This window comes from Perognathus longimembris, chromosome 12 (genome assembly GCF_023159225.1).
Source record: "Perognathus longimembris pacificus isolate PPM17 chromosome 12, ASM2315922v1, whole genome shotgun sequence".
NCBI lineage: Eukaryota > Metazoa > Chordata > Mammalia > Rodentia > Heteromyidae > Perognathus > Perognathus longimembris.
The window spans coordinates 7,110,115-7,127,810 of record NC_063172.1 but is presented as its reverse complement, the minus strand read 5'-3'; the positions used below and the strand labels follow the sequence as shown (position 1 = coordinate 7,127,810).

Genomic DNA, 17,696 nt, shown 5'->3' with positions numbered 1-17,696 from the left:
AAGCCCTGGGCTCAATTCCCCAGCACTACGTATACAGAAAATGGCCAGAAGTGGCACTGTGGCTCAAGTGGCAGAGTGCTAGCCATGAGCAAAAAGAAGCCAGGGGCAGTGCTCAGGCCCTGAATCCAGTCCCCAGGACTGGCAAAAAGAAAAAGAAAAAGAAATTTGATTCCTGTTACTGCCTCTTTAGTTATGTTGGGTAAAAAGGCCTCAATAAGTAAGTTTGATGTGCATTGCTTTCAGCCAATTCATTTCAAGGGAGACTCAAAATAGGCGTTTCTCCTCTTTTTATCTTATTCAGTGGTATGTTGACTGTCTCTAATAAATATTCCTGAATGTGTGGATTAATTGGTTTGGTCAATATTATACTGTGTAACAACTCTCAGTAACTATTTTATACAATAAATATTTTGTTTATATATTGGATATATATTATTGTTTCTGCTCTCACCATTATCTATCTGGAACCTGGGTTGCTAGAGCAGCTTTTATGTCAAATGCTGCTATTTACAATGCTAGGCACACAGTTTGGTGAACTACCTTCTTACATTCCCAGATGACATTGCTGAAGTTCTCTTCTATTTTCATTGTGTAGTAACTCAGATAGTCGCCCACAACAGTAAGGAGGGTGAAAAATATTATCCTTCCTGCCCAAAGAAAGATTTTAGAAATATCTCTACTATTGAACTGTTGACAATTACAGAAGAAATTTTCTTAAGTATCAAAAGGATTGAAGATGTTGAACAGCTGAAAAACAAAAAGACAAATCTCTCTCCCCTATGGACTGTCTTATTTGTAGCCTTTCTATGTACCAACATGCGCAGTGTAACTCAAGAGCTATTATCAACACAGTAGGTGCTGAATGAATGTCTTGAATAAGAGGATAAATGTGAATGTGGTAGCTTAATTTACCCAATCTCAGCATATTGAAGCTTAAAGAGAGTTACATAGCTATTTTAACTCCACACTATGAAGAAGCAAATCATGTATAGGATACATGTTGAAAACTTGGGAGCCAGAGTGGTACAGTGAAAACAGGCCAAAAACAGATGTTTCTTCTCCATATACATTGTGATCAATGGTAGGCTCTACCTGCGGCAGGGACACTGTCCTAGGTACTTAGCACAGATTTTAGGACATTGTTGGGACTCAAAGTACTCTCATTTGTTGTGTAATCTGGAAGTAATTCCATCAAGGCAGCCATAGGTTCTTCAGTTGTTACCTCCCACCCCAATCTTGGTTATCTATATTTATTGATATATACATATATATCTATGTATTTGTATTGGAAAGGTCTAGAGGGTCCAGTAGAACAATTATGTTGTGACTGTCATATGATGTATTTACAACAATGTCTGCAACAGACTATTCCAAAGACATTTTAACAACTCCTCTGTCCTCAGAGTGGAAGGAAATGGATATCTAAGGAAGTGTGTAGTGCATTTATAAAACAGTTTGTGCTGGGGCTGGGGACATGGCTCAAGTGGAAGCATAACCGAGTTCAAATCCCAATGTCAGGAGGAAAAAAAAGAAAAAGCAAAGGCTTGATGTTCTGAACAGAGGAGTTTGGGGAACCTGGATTTCATAAAATCAGCAATCATAATCAGTGGTCTTGCATCCCCATCTTGCAAAAGTCAAGCACTACAACTGCCAAAAGGAGCCCAGAGCCCACAGTGCCTACCAGGCCCCTCCCACTTAGCTGTCTGTCATCACGGGCAAAGCCCCGCCTTCCAGCTCTGCCCTCCAATCAGTGGCGCGGCCGGAGCCCAACCCTCACCGGTCACGTGACTCGGCTAGTCCCGCTTCCGGTGCGTCGCGGGCGGCTGACGTCGCTGGCCGGTCGTCGCGTCAGGGCTGTCCGGCGGCAGTGGCTGCGGAGCCTGAGGCGATGGCAGCGGAATCCGAGCGGGCTTGAGGGCTCGGACCCAGCTCCCTCCCGCGCAATTCCGGGCCGACGGGAAGCCAAGGCCCCAGCTCACTCCGCTCCTGCTCCCTCCGCGGCCGCTGCCTGGGTGCGGGCGGAGGCGGAGGCCCGGGCTGGCCGCCCCACTCGAGCCCCGGCTCGGCCCCGGACGGCCCGGCTGCTGTGCGGAGAGGAGGCCGAGTCGGTAAGAGGCGGCGGCGGGGCCTGGAGGCCGCCCGGCCTCCGCTTGGCCGCCCGGGCGCCCCCCGCGCCGGTGTCACTCCCGGGCCCGCTCCCCGCCCGCCCCCCTCCCCGCAGCTCGCCGGCCCCATTGTCTTGACGCCGCCTCTGCCTCTTCCCCTCCCTTCCTCCCTTCCCCTCCCTCCCCACCCCCCTGCCGGGGCCGAGTGGCTGTCAAACCCGGACTCCTCGGGCTGCCCGCCAGCCCCTTCCCAGCCTCCCCTGCTGGGCTCCTGCCACCCCCAGACTCCGGGCCCCCCCCCGCCCCCGCCCCCTCGGTTGGTTAGCCTTGCCTTCCTTTCTGACGCTCGCTTTACTGCTTGTCGCCTGTGTCAGAAATTACTAAGTTTCTCTTCCCTCTACCTGTCATCTCCCACCACGAACACCCTCCCGCTTATTTTATTATTATTATTATTATTATTATTATTATTATTATTATTATTACCATTCTTTCAGCTTCCTTTCCTATCTTTTTCTTCTTCTCAACCTCCTCTTTTTGGATCCTGTGTCCTCCCCCCCACCCCCACCCCCACCAATAGGTTGTTTTATTTTTGCAAAAGTTTTTGGTCCAAACCCTTCGTCATTCTCCCTTCTCTCCCCAAGCAAATAGGCAGTCTCGCTCGCTCTTTCTTGTACTCCATCCCTAAATGTCACTGGGGGATTTATCATGCCTTTTGTAGACTTAAGTTTGATCCTAGCAAGTGCTCTAGTGTAAGTGGTGAACTATACCCCTCCCTCCCCTTACTGACCCCTTCCTGTGAGCAGCAAGAATTCTAGTTGGATTTCTACCCATTTAAGTAACTGCCTTATGTGTTGCACACTGATAAGATTTCTATTAAAAAAAATTACCCGTGTCTGTTCCCTGTACACAAAATACCTCCCAGCCAAAATTCCTGTTAACTTTTAAATTAAACAATATTTGTGGATGCTGTAGTAGGAGGAGCTCCTCACTGTGCCTCGGTTTTATTTTGTTTTGTCTTTATCTGTTAGATTCACTCCCAAGACAGAGGAAAGGGTAGACAGATTTTTTTGTTGTTGTTTGCTATGATGTTTTGTCTATTTTATGTTGTGGTTACACAATTGTAAGAAACTACACATTGTGTGTGTGTGTATTCAACTGGAGGGAGTGCAGTGAATAGTAATTTCAAATATCCAAACATTTTAGGAAAAAAGTCTCCAATAATAATAATAATATGTTTCTATTTCTTGTTGCTGATTATAGTTTGATTAGACTATGCAAATTATATTTTGATTAGGTTGTGAGCATGTCACAAAATGTTTTTGTATTCTTTACATATTCTAGTGAAAGCAGTGTACCGCAACTGTGCTAATGTGCCCAAAAGGGTAGCAAATAGTTTACAGATGAAGGACCTAGGAATGGGTGCTCCTTTTCAGATTTTGTGTAACATTAAAACACTTTTATTGTTAATATAAGTGTGGTACTAAAACATTGAATAGTAGATCCTTAGTGAAGACAGTCTGTGACATTATTGCATATTAAATATGAGAAACCAGTTGCTGTCATGGTGGGGATGGACAGTAGGTAATGAGACATCATAGTCATGAGAAGAACTGTGGATGTCCTGGCTGGCACACACTCTCTACTGTTTTTTCCATCTTTCTGTGTTCCTGATGTGTTGTTTTGGGTTTTGTAGTTATGAAGCACTAAAATAGTAATTGAAATTACATGAAAAATATCATTAATTTATCCTCTTAAGAATTATGATTACAGAACACTTAATTCTCTTAACTGTTAAAGATAGAAAATCTTTTAATATATTAAATACATTAAAAATCTTCAAAATCTATTAGCAAATTTTGATGTCCCATCTTTTTTCTTTTTAGCTAGTTCTTACTTCCTTATCCCTTTTTCTTAATTCCTCACTGAGAATTCCTGCAGGTTGCACATGATTTTGCCTAGAAATGTTGGATGTTACCTTTTTTAATCAGTTATTTTAAGTTCTCGTTTATTGCTTTTAAAATGGTTCAGTTTGAAGTTTTCATGTTCTACGGCACTATATTTCCTATGCATTTTACACCTCGGAATCTAACTTTTTTTTTTTCCTTCTTGAGGTAGTGAAAAGAGAATACTGAAGAATAGGATCTCAAGATGAGTAAAAAGCCCCCAAATCGTCCTGGAATCACTTTTGAGATTGGTGCTCGTTTGGAGGCACTGGACTACTTACAAAAATGGTATGGAAAATACAGAATTTTGACCTAATGCTTAGTATCTATAACTTTACATATGTCAGTTAGTTACTATTAATGCTACTGATAGTAGAGGAAACACCAGAATATTTGCGTTTTGAATATAACTACATTGGATTTAGATTTTCCTCTTTTCTAAAACTGTAGTCAGGCTTACTAAGTATAATCATAATTCGATGTTTGAGGTCTGAACCTAGTTTTCTAGAATATGAGGTATAGAGAGCACTAGTGCTTTTGTATAACTAACTTAAACTATATTGGGGAGATGACAAGGGAGGGAATTCATATAATCAGCTTCTTAACCTTTGGATACATTTTGATAGGCCTGTTTTCTTCCCTTTGCCAGAGGATGGATTTTCAAACCACAAAGTATTGTTAATGATTATTACGGTATTTTTTCCATAGTTTAGCCTATCAGAAATATCTAGTACTCATTATTCCTTCCAAAATGGCACCCTACTTCCTTCTTCCCTAAAAGGCATAGCACTATGGTAGGGTGACTGTTACCAGTAAAGGGGCAAACAATCCTCTCACAACTCTTACTTCTTTCCTTGTTTGGCCATTTGTGGTAAGTTGTCAGTGCAAAGACCTCCAACCTGCCCCTTAAAAGTTGTGTAGGAAGACGTGCCAACCATCTGTAAAGGAGAGAAGGGAAGCAGCATGCAGGGGTCACTTGGCCCAGTAGGAGTAGAAGATTAACTTTTTCTTAGGGAACTAGTACCTCATTCAAACTGGCTAACTAATTGTACTTCCTTGGCAGATGTCTTCTTGTTTCATTCTCAGGTCTTTAGCCTGAGAAGGGCTCCTTTTGGAGCAGTGCTACCTTTGCTTCTGCTACAACTTGTCGAAGCTTGGAGCAAGTATCTAGTTGTCTAGCAACTTATTTGCCAGATATTTTGACTTTTTCTGTCATTGCAGCTCCATTAAAACCATGATGTGCTTTTGAATGATATACAATAAGTCAGCTTCCTAACTTGGCAATGACAGAAAGACAAACCTTGTTTAGTGAAGACATTTGATTTCAGACTAGCCCAGAATTCCTGTCTTTTGACATCCCACCTTAGAGCTCAGCACACTCCCTGATCCCCAGCCTAAAGACCTTAGTTCCAAGCTCTGTTTCAGTGTAGTTGGAAGACAGTTTGAAATGGAGGAGCACATTATTCTGCCCCTTCCCTCCAGCTTCATCTTACTGGGAAGTTCTTTAACAGAAGTCTAATTGTTACTCTCTTCAGGTGGAGAGTGTACATAGCATTGCTGAGAAGGGGCATACCAAACATGTGGGAACCAGGCAGCAATTCCATTCTAGTAGTAGTAATAAAAACAAAAAAGTCTCCATATATTATTGCCAAATGTCAATGGGGGGGGGGGAGATTATGGTGGAAAAATGCTCCTAAGACACACTGCATTAGACCATACAACAAAAGATGAAGGCTGATGCAGTAATTGGCTTCTTGTTCTAATCTGGCCAGTAGGAGTCTTATGAAGGTACACTACTATGTCTATGTGTGACATAAGTACAGAAATAATACTTCTGTTTTGGTGTTAATATTTTTTAAGTTCTTGATTCTGTGAATAACTAATTTTTATATATTCTCATGTCATTGAAACCTGACGTCATTGATTTGATTTTTATCAGATCTTTCACATAAAGACTTTTGCAATTCTGCTCCAGGTGGCTTCAAAGCTGTGTACATATACATAATCTAACATTTTTAATTTTTAAATATCAATGTATCAAAAACTAGTTAGCCTCAGGTTAGTTTTAGTATTAAGTGGTTAAAAAAACAATTGCTAAATTGTTTAGATTAGTTTTATATGTAGCATAAAAGTTCTATGAGACTGTATTGCCAGTATTCTTAATGGATTTGTTATCTAAATGAGATAATAAACTTTATAGTGTACGCATATAAGGATATCATTACATTAGTTAAAGTTCTTTCTAGATGTCATATAAATTCCTTAAAATTTTTGTCTTTATTATCAGGTGAAGTTATTTGGTTACCGAGAAACAGAAACTTTTGACATTCTCACTAGTAACAGAATAGTTAATACTTGAAACTATACTGAAACATTTCTCTTCCTTCTCCACTCTTTCTTATTTTCTTTCATATTGCTTTTGCATCCCTACTAAACACTTCATCTTCCAAATTCTTTAAAATTTGAGAATTATTGAGTCATTGGATATAAATGTAGTTTGAACTGTAACAGGCATTGGGTAGGTACAGTTAGACAGGATTCCAAATCTTGCCTACTTTCTTTGTTCTCAAGACATTTACACCAAGCTGTTATTGAGGAATTAAATTATCACATGTTGACACATTTCCTTTTAAAGAGTAGTGGTACATGTCTATAATGCCAACTACTCTGGAGTTTGAGGCCAAAGGATCGTAAGTTCTGGGCCAGCTATGCCACTTAGAATTGGCCTCAAAAGAAAAAGACGGTTGACTATATAGTTCATAGAGTAGTTGCCCAGCATGTGCACAACCCTGGGCTCAGTCCCCATTACCACACAGAAAAAAGTCATAAAGAAAATCAGATCTAAGTGATAATAGCAGAACTCAAAAATGCCAGTTAGCTCATTCTGTTTTGTATGTACAAGCCTTTTCATTTATAAAAAGAAGGATACTTTTGGTGTGAGTCCTAGAATAAAATGATAAATTCAATGTAGTAGAAATAAATGGAACTTAAGCTCCTGCTTTCAGGTACATATGATTTAATAGCATTTAGTCTTTTTTTTCTAGGAAAAGTATATTTTTGTTGCTTGAGTAAACCATAAAAAGTTTACAAAAGTATCTTAGAAAATGCATTGTATTCTTAAGTCTTGATTGATTATACTTTATTTTCAAAGTGAGCCTACATCTACCTAAGAAAACTGATTGATAGTTTGAGTATTTACTAATGAGTGCAAGTCCTGAAAAACAATTGAGAGGTCAGTTGGTTTAATTCTCCTATTTACTTTTTATACTTGGATTTTGTCCCCCTTGAGTAAACCTAATTCCCCTGAGAAGTACAGGTTGCTTTAAATTTCAGATGTTCTGTAGTCAGATATTCTATAACTCTTTAATAATCTGCTTAAGGGTAGACTAATATTATTTCCATTAATACAGATAGCCATTCTCTGTCTCATTTCCATCATATTTCCACTATAACAGTTGTCCATTACAACTTTGACATTCAGTTTTATAATCTCTAGAAGATAGTGACATCGTAAGAATGAAAATGATATGGGTGTTTTAATTCAGGAATACTTTTGGGGAAAGAGAAGGTTTAGACTTGGAGTTATACTTGACACACTAAGTGGATGGGTTTAAATCTAGAGAGTTGCTAATTATGTAAGTGGGTAAGTCTTAGTTCACTTATTAGTAAAATGGAAGCAACATTACTGTTTTTTATTTACAGGTGATTTTTAACGATCAATTAAGCTTGTATATTTAAACTTGCTATGAATTAAACAAATTTAAATGTAGTTATAAACCATTAATAAATGCAAGGAAAGAGAGAGTTGAAATATCTCTGAGGAACTGAAGACTTAAAGCATTAATTTTTAAATGGAGCATTAGTATTGATATGAGAGTGATTTAGAATCAGAAGGAAAAATCTGTTATAAGACAGTATTTTGAGATGGTAATCAAATTCTTGTATTCTAAGTTTCATGGCTCACAGAGCACTTTTGCAACTATTAACATGTCTGATCATTATGAACGTTGTTTGGTAACAAATGATAAAACTGATATTGACTATTGTTTTAACCTATGTTTTCTGATTAGAATTACAATAGTTACCTGATAGTAAGCAATTTAGTTTTAAAAAAACAGAACAAGTAATATGCTGATGTTAGTCTTAAAAGGAATTTTAAATATAGAGTCAATTTAAAACATTCAGATGAGTTATGCTCTTCTGACTCCTTTTGGAATATTTCTATTTAATTCTCTTCTAGATCTAAAGAAAAGGAAAAGGAAAAGGAAAGATTAAAAAAATGTGGAGATGTCTCAAAGTATCAGAGTTTGATAGAACAGGATAAATTTGAATTGGCAAATGCTGTTTCCACACATTTGGAGGTTTATGAACTGTATGGAACATTTGCAAATGTGAGTTTCTTAAGATGGTCATGAACAGAATTTTAATAGAGTTTGAAACTGAGGGAATTAAGGTTGTAGCAAGTACAAATGCCTTCTAATTTAAAATAAATACATGTGTTCTGAATTAAACACTACTTTTTCTGATTGAATTTAGTTACTGAAAGGAAAACATTAGTAGAGATAAGTTGTATAATTTACATTAGGATAGGTTGAATACTCCCATAAAGTAGTATCTGGATTGTATTTTAGAAATGATTCTATATTTATATTACTTTGATGAGTTTGAAATTCACACAAGTATTAGTTGAATATTTAGTTGAATATTTTTCAAATGGAGATTCCTTTTTGTTACATAAAGAAAATTTTTATCCTTTTACATATGAGTTTGTCCAATGTATATATTATTCTTTTTATGTCATTAATTGCCTTTGAAAACCTAATTTTAACTAGATTCAGTAAAAAAATTTATATATATAAATATAATTGAATTATATATTAAGTTTTTAAGTTCACAAAACTTGTCTATGGACTACAGGTGAAGGACCCTTCTTGCAGGGAATTCAAATTTGAATTAGTATTTTTTTTTGAAGTGCATTATACGTAGATAATTGCAAATTTTAAATCTTAAGACCTAAGTAAACCAGTTTAATTATTAGGCAAGTTTACACCACTCTACAAATGTTTTAATTCCATAATATTAAAAATGTCCACAAAGTAAATCCCTGTTAACTTCTTTTAATGGTGTCAAAGATATTCCTATCTTTCCTCTACCCCTATTCTGCAAGGCAAAAATAGAAATAAGGTAGCATAGACATAGAAAACGTACATGGTTGGTTCTGCTTGTTTTTCTTGATTTCATGTTCTTCCTTTCATTATGTTATTTTTAATAGAAGTTTCTGACCATAAAGGCTTTTTGGTTTTTTTTTTGTTTTTATGCCCATCTAATTTTCTTGTAAAAGAAAGAGAAGGCAAGGTATATTGGAAAAAAATAAATTTTAACTAGAAGCCTTCAAATATGAGTTATAAGTGCTGTTTCTGCAAGCCATGACTGTGGAGTGGTACTTCTGTGTCTCCATGTCCTGCCAGAGGGAGTGCAGGAGTTTTAGCTTAGGTTCTTTTGAATGATAAACTCAATTTAAAAAAAAAATCCATTTTCACCTATTTTGACATGACATTTTTTATCTCAGTTTCAGAAAGGTAAATAACAAACCCAAGGATGAAGTAAGAAAGACATGAAAGAGTTATATGTACTCTGTTCAGCTTGCTAGTTAGTCACATAGAAGAAGAGAAAATTGAGTTGAGAAAAATAGGAAAACATGGATATATTTGTAATAGAATAGGAAGGTGAAGTGAAGCATTTGGATACTACAGCCCATTTTCCTATGTACAGATTCCCTAAAGCTTTGAGTCTCAGTTGGGTAAGTGGGCTTGGTGTTGACAGGCCATCACAACTCCTGACTTACTCTAGTGGTGTATGGCTGATGCTGAGAAAGTTCCTATGTATCCAGCAAGTCTGTTACTCTTGTTCCTTGGAATCAGAGAGCTCGGGCAAGGCGGGTGAATTTCAGGTTTATCTATCCTACAGACTGTCTCAACTTATTTATTTATTTATTTTGTCATATAATAGTAAGGATTAGATCAAGAGAAGAAGACATTTTTATTTGCTTTTCTGACACTGGGCCGGATTACAGTCATCACATACAATTCACATACATCTCTATCCCTAACCTCATTTCTTCTGAATATTGTGTGGTAACACTTCAGGCTAGTCACATCATGTTAGGTGATAGTTTATTTTTTGATGGGGGCTTATTAAAACCATTTATCTGTTGTGGTAGTTAACTACTAAGAAGAATGTATTGATTGCAGTTCTAGTTTTGCTGAGTGGACAGAACTGGCACTTGATACTTTTCTGGGTTTTCATTCTTGGTCTTAAGTTTGATTTTCTTTTACCTGAGGAAGTAGATGTTATTTTTTTTTTTAATTTTATGTTTCCAGTATCAGTAATGTAATTTTTTTAAATAAGTGAAAAGAATACTATTTCCAAGGAAATAAGTCATAGAAAATTTCATTTTTGTATTATTTTAGCCTGTTTTTGTAGAACTTGTTAAGATTTGAAACACTATAATTATGGACCATTTGAAGATCGTTAAGCACACAATTCAGAATCTATAATGATTAAACATGTTGCTTAACCAGGTGCCAGTGGCACATGCTTGTAATCCTAGTTACTCAGGAGGCTGAGATCTGAAAACAGAGGTTCAAAGGCAGTAGAGGCAGGAAAGTCTAAAGGACCAGACTGGAGAAATGGCTCAAATGGTAGAATTTAACCTATGAACAAAAAAGCCAAGGGAAAGTATGAAGTCCTGAGTTGAAGCTGTAATACCAATACATAAACACATGCACACTCCCCTCCTTCCCCCCAAACTTGAGCAAGTCACAGAACCTCTCAGAGCCTTTGTCACTTCAAAAATTAGGAAGTTACTGGGTGCTGGTGGTTCAAGCCTATAATCCCAGCTACTTAGGAGGCTGAGATCCAAGGACGCAGTTTGAAACCAGCTGGGGCAGGAAAGTTCCATGACACTCTTAACTCTAATTAACTACCAAAAATCTGGAAGTGGAGCTGGGACTCCAGAGATAGAGCACTAACCTTGAGTGAAAAGGCAAAGGGACAGTACCTAGGCCCTGTGTTCAAGCCTCAGGTTTGATGGTTTGTGATCTCAGTGCTTGGTAGGCTGAGTCAGGAGGATCTTGCATTTGAAGCTATCCTAGTCTCCATACTGACTTCTAGGATAGGCCGTGCTACATAGCAAGCACCTGTCTTGTTTTGTTTTGTTTTGTTTTGTTTTGTTTTGCCAGTCCTGGGCCTTGGACTCAGGGCCTGAGCACTGTCCCTGGCTTCTTTTTGCTCAAGGCTAGCACTCTGCCACTTGAGCCACAGCGCCACTTCTGGCCATTTTCTGTATATGTGGTGCTGGGGAATTGAACCCAGGGCTTCATGTATATGAGGCAAGCACTCTTGCCACTAGACCGTATCCCCAGTCCAAACCCCTGTTTTTAGAAAAAAGTGATCAGTAATACTGTGTCAGACAGGGTTTGAGAATTAACCAAGACACTGTACATTAAGAATTTATCATTGTCTGTACAACTTGGTGGACATTTAATAAACATTTCAACTATTAAATAATAGATAATATAATACATAAATAATAGATAATAATAGAGTTATTTAAGAAGGTAGAATCAGACATATAAACAAATATGACTGAAAGAAAAAGAATTTTATTTGTTGTCAAAGTAATGTACAGAGAGGTTACAGTTTCATTTGTAAGGCAGTGAGTGCATTTTCTTATCAAACTTGTTACCGCCTCTGTTTTTCTAAGAAAAAGGTTTTTTAAATGTTAAATATTAAATAGAGGTATGCATCTTCAGTATACCAGAACCGTAATTTTCTGAAATAACTCAGTCTGCAAAAAATTATAGTTAGTATATAAATGTTGAGTCTAGTGCTGGTGAAAGGAAGAGTATAGAGGTAGAAAGAATTGGTGATAGTCCACTAGGTTCTTGTGGTAGAAAAGTTATAAGCAGGCAGAACTGACGGTTTATATTGAATAGGACCCATGAGATTTCCAGGTCTGGAAAGATCTGAGAAGTAAATGTGCTGAGAGACTTAGCATTTATAAGCTATTTATTACCTGAATGTTCTTAAAATTGTAGTTTATTTTGTATTTTTACTTCAGGTGGAATGTCACATTCAAATTAAAGTTATGCTTTAAGTGTTTTTAAAATGAAAATTTGGCATATGGTTTCTAAAAGCACTGAATTCTAAAATTCAATAATAGTGTTGCATTACATTTTTATACGGGTATAATCAGTGGGTGAAGATGACTATAAAGCATATCATAAATTTTAAGTATTTCCTTGGGAAGGTAAAAATATTAAGGAGTTCTAGGCTACAAGAATATTCTACTTACTTTGGATTACATTTTACCTTGATTTTTATTTGTTAAATAATCTTCTTGACAATCACGTAAGGCAGTTCTTCTCTGTTTCTAGCTCTTCTAATACTTTTTAATCATTTCAATGAATGCTATGTTATAAATGAAGTTCCTGTCCATAAAAACATTTAAAATTGTTAATGTTCATTCTGTAGGATCCTGCTAATATTCAGATTGTTTAATCACATTTCAACTCTATGTCCTGTATGACCATCATTCAAAATTTGAAAGCACCTTCACCAACAGAATATTTCTTTCTTTTTTTTTTTTTTGGCCAGTCCTGGGCCTTGGACTCAGGGCCTGAGCACTGTGCCTGGCTTCTTCCCGCTCAAGGCTAGCACTCTGCCACTTGAGCCACAGCGCCGCTTCTGGCCATTTTCTGTATATGTGGTGCTGGGGAATCGAACCTAGGGCCTCATGTATCCGAGGCAGGCACTCTTGCCACTAGGCTATATCCCCAGCCCGACAGAATATTTCTTTAAAAAATGCTCTTTCTGAATGCTAATCTAATATCATATATTTACTAGTTACTACCTTGTTACCATCTTATGTGATTCACCTTTTTGTTTGCTGAAGAAATTATATTAATGAGGAACTTTTGATTTCTAAATTGACATAAATTATAAATTTTACTGTCTTATCAATGTAAATGAATATTTTTTAATATATGTTGAGAATTTAACACATACTTTTGCCTTTTTTATTGACCAAATTGTCATTAGAACATTTAGTAGTATATTCTGCTCTTGTTCAAGGACTTGTAAACTTGTTAAATAGTAATCAGCTCTCCTTTGGTTTAAGTGCAGTGGGCTCTAAGTCATAAGTATATCTGGAAATTTTCCTTATCTTCCTATTGTTTCAGCCTTTCTTTTTGAAAATAGATAAAAATATGATATACCAAGCCAGATGACAAGTTAGAATGCTTTCCTTAAATTCAAATAATGATGAATTGTTTTATTATTATAACATTGAATGCAAAGTGATTTTAAAAAATAAACCCATCAGATGATGTGTCAGACATAGATGCATTCTTATTATTCCTTATGTCTTTGAACTTATTTTAAGATGAATTATATTTCTTGAGTTTTCTGAAAATAAACCCAGTTCTTCAGGCTTCAGGGTAGATCCCCAGACCATTGCAGGCCATCCCTTACTTTCTACTGACATCAGTGTCACTCATCAGCCTTGCTTGGAGCAGTGTCTGCATTTTGGAGAGGAAAGGCTGATAATGGAGATTCTATAGTGTTTTGAAGTGACAGTTGATAATAGGTATGAGAGCTCTATGTAGACTTTTGATGTTGAAGAATCAGTTTGTGAGGTTGCTTTCTTTCCATCTCTTCCCATTGAACCCTTTTGAGGTGACAACTATAGTTGTTTTCTTTTATACTTGTACTGAATCACAGTTTTGGCATCTTACCTGGGACTTTACACTCTGAAACTCTCTCATTTACTTATTTTCCCAGTTCAGTAATAAATGTCTTAGGCTGAGCTTAATCACTATTCTTTAACAGCTTCCTAGGTTTCAGCCTTCAAAACAAAAACATGAACACCATATCTTCCAAATTCAGTAAGAAAATCTTATGTCAATTTGAGTAAAACAAATAGTACATCAAAATAATAATATTTCAAGAAAGGGAAGCATTCGTGAATATATTTATTCAACAATATTCTTCTCTCACTGTATGTATCAAAACATTACTATGGACCATCTGTTACAACAGGGAAATTATTCCACTGTATAGAGCTATATGTTAAATTCTCATCTGGTTTGTTTTTCATGTGTTACAAAGATTTTGATGTTATGATTCCCGTCCCCCCCTAGGGTATACATTGATCACTAAATTAAGCACAAATTTTAATTGACCCTTTCGTGTCTATAGAATGAAAGATCAATTCATTAGTGTTTATATTTTTAAACCCTTCAAATTTTAAACCAATCAAGCTAACAAATCCATTCTTTACCATGTGGTCTTGGACAGATAACTACATCCTTCTTGTTTCTGAATCCACATTGGCTACTGTCTAACCTAAAATCATATGATGGTTTTAAGGTAATGGACACTGAAAAAATAATTATGTTCTGTGTATACATTACCCTGTTATACCATCCATCATGAATAATGTCTCTCAAGAAGTTTCAGTGGACTTCCTGAATGTCCTATGAACTATTGAAGCATGTTATATGACCAGTTTTATCGTATTTGATGTCATCCCTCAGATAACAGGCCTTATCTTTTTTGTCCTATTGGCATGGGGCCTAGGCTTTTGTGTAGGTTGGTCTTTGCTTTGATTAATGTCTGTAGCATGATTATTTTTTGACTGGTCTTCATCTTTAGATGGAGACTGTTATCTATACAGTGGAGAGTAGGCAAAAACTCAAGTGAGACCGTATATGTGAAGAGCAGTCAACCTGCAGTAAGTAAAGAACATAGTGACTGATATACACATGACAGTAAATATTCTTTCCATCTCCTCATCTGACTCTAAGTTAAGCCTATTAACAGTTGGAGTTAGTTGTGATTCTTTTTTATTATCAGCAGTGCCTACCAAGTGCCTTTTTTCTTACTAGGTGTTCAAATATTGTTGAATGAACAAACAGAAGTTCAGAAATTCTTGATGATGATATTATTTCTTACATGTTTAAGATTCAAAATTTGAATGGGCATGCCTGTAAACACCAGCATTCCAAGGCTGAGGCATGAGGATGGAGAGTTAGTTCAGGGCTTTCCTGGACTATATAACAAGTCCTATTAAACAAAAATTCAAAATTTGAGCAGGAAACTTTGTGAAAAACTAAATAGGTTATAATCTTGGCGATTTTTATTATTTATTTAATTCTTGGCCTTAATCCTAAATTTATCCTTCTCCTTAGTCATTTATTCTGTAGCATCCTGAAAGAGGTTTTCTAAAATGTAATGTATAAGCTGACTATTGCTTCCTTTCAGCCAGACTCCTTTCAGCCAACAAAATTTGAGATATCATAGAAAAACCACAAGTTACTTAAAGATTCAAATGAGGTTAACATTATTTAAATTCCTTTACATTGTCACTCTTAACTAAAATAGAGCTGAGATCTGGGACAAAAAATTAGAAATATGTTTGAAGCCCTTGATATTCATGTCAAGAGTTCTTAAAACAGTTATTTTTATACCTACTTGAAGTATATCAAATTTCCTCTAATCTTGACAGCATTCATTAACAAAGACAACAATAATAAGGGAAACTTCATGGGTTTAATAGTTTAAAAACATGGACATACTATTGTTTGTTTATAGTTTTCATGATAAACAGTAGTTTCATGAAATCTATTTAGTACTTTAGATAAACAAATATAAAGATTTCCTCTTGATATGAGGCTTATTTATTTTTGAGGTATCCATCACGAATTGAAAAAATTGACTATGAAGAGGGCAAGATGTTAGTCCATTTTGAGCGTTGGAGTCATCGCTATGATGAATGGATTTACTGGGATAGTAATAGGTTGCGACCCCTTGAGAGACCTGCACTAAGAAAAGAAGGACTGAAAGATGAAGAAGATTTCTTTGTAAGTAGCAAGATTTTTTCATTTGTAAGTTTTGTTATATTGTAATGATACATTTTAAAAGGATTGTGTTAAATTTTACAAAGCTTGTTTATGTTAAGGAAATGCATATATGTATTATACATGGAATTGATCTTAAAAGTTGTTTAAAATAGGATTTTAAAGCTGGAGAAGAAGTCCTGGCTCGTTGGACAGACTGTCGCTATTATCCTGCCAAGATTGAAGCAATTAACAAAGAAGGTATGTATTTGAAATGATCTGAGATGTAAAACGAGTCAAGAGAAAATTTTCATTGAATTTTAAATTATAATTATTTATGTGATTGTTGCATACAGCTTTTGTACTGAATAAACTTTCTGTTAATAGTAAATGTTGGAAACATTCTTCCCATATCGCATAGAGTATGATGGCATGTGACTTGGTTGAATAAGCTGTTTAAGTTAGTAGAGGTACTTGGTTAAGTTTTATTCTTTCATTTTCCAGGCTTATATTATATGAATATTATTTCTACGTTGGTATTTCCAGTTCATGACTAAGTTATACTGATGAGCATCTGAACAGAGTATGAGGAAAGGTTAAAGATAAGGGGGAATTGACTTGTGAGTTAAATATACACAGTATTTTTGTTTTAGAAAAGAACATGAAACTTCACCTGTTGGAGGATTGTCTTTATTGTACTTCTCTTCTCTTCTAGTAATATCTACAGATAATTGAATTATGTGTTCAGAAATGATGACAATAACATAAAAGTAAAATGTGTTAGTATGATATAAGAGTAGGAAACTTTGTGAACAGATAAATGAGCTTAAGACGTAGAACTTAGCCAGGTGCTGGTGGCTCATGTCTATAGTCCTAGTTACTTAGGAAGCTGAGATCTGAGGATAATGGCTTAAAGTTAGCTCAGGTAGGGTGAGACTCTATCTCCAGCTAACCAGCAAAAAGCCAGAAGTTGACCTGTGGCTCAAATGGTAGCACAAAAGCTCAGGGACAATGCCCTGAGTTCATGCCCTAGGACCAGCACAAAAAAAAAGGAAGAAAGAGAGAGACAGAAAAAGAGAAAGAAAGAAAGAAAATTTATCAATTAAGTAATTTGGAGTGTCATGAAGAAGTTAAACTATTCCCTTTTCTTTTTTTTAGAAGACATGATCTTGTACGTAAAGGACCCCATAGACTCTTCCCCCAAGCTACTAGAGCTGATTCAAAACTTTGGTAAAGTAGCATGGTATAAATCCAACCCACAAAAGAATCAGATGCTTTTCTGTATGCCAACCATGGGAAGATTGAGACTCAGATTAGGAAAACAATTCCATTTGCAATAATCTCAAAAACAAAATGGCTTAGGAATTACTCAAAGATATGAAGTATCTCTATAGTGAAAACTTGAAAAATGTAAAGAAGGAAATTGAAGAAAACTTAAGAAAATGGAAAGACTTTCCATGTTGCTGGATTGGAAAAAATTAACCACGTAAATGGCAATATTGCCCAAAGCAATCTACAAATTCAGTGCAATAAACATCAAAATCCTAACATCAGTAACCTATCTTCAGTGAGATAGAGAAAGCAGTGCCAAAATTCATATGGAATAGCAGAAGACCCTACATAGCAAGAGCAGTTCTTAGCAGGCAGAATAGTGCTGGAGGAATAACAATAGCAAACTTTGAACTCTATGATAGAAACATAATAAAAACGGCTTGATACTGGCACGAAAACAGGCCTGAAGACGAATG

The 17,696-nt window shown here is 36.3% G+C and overlaps 1 protein-coding gene and 1 long non-coding RNA gene across 14 annotated transcripts in view; one reads left to right on the top strand and one right to left on the bottom strand.

The window, feature by feature from the left end:
* On the bottom strand, positions 1 to 17,625 carry LOC125360953. Its single transcript, XR_007212840.1, has 3 exons — positions 16,991 to 17,625; positions 14,128 to 14,137; positions 1 to 10 (listed from the first exon to the last, which is right to left on the bottom strand). It is a non-coding gene; the product is annotated as an uncharacterized LOC125360953 (long non-coding RNA).
* Positions 1,824 to 17,696, top strand: part of Phf20l1 (PHD finger protein 20 like 1) — a 70,666-nt gene continuing 54,793 nt past the window's right edge. For 10 of the 13 annotated variants that reach the window (XM_048359150.1, XM_048359149.1, XM_048359145.1 and 7 more), the window contains exons 1-4: positions 1,824 to 2,108; positions 4,217 to 4,336; positions 15,801 to 15,972; positions 16,125 to 16,209. In XM_048359150.1, the coding sequence (XP_048215107.1) occupies positions 4,254 to 4,336; positions 15,801 to 15,972; positions 16,125 to 16,209 (340 nt within the window). In that variant the 5' untranslated portion in view covers positions 1,824 to 2,108; positions 4,217 to 4,253. Of the gene's footprint in view, positions 2,109 to 4,216; positions 4,337 to 8,288; positions 8,440 to 15,800; positions 15,973 to 16,124; positions 16,210 to 17,696 lie in introns of all 13 variants that reach the window. The other 3 variants (XM_048359146.1, XM_048359147.1, XM_048359139.1) reach the window with 3 other exon arrangements.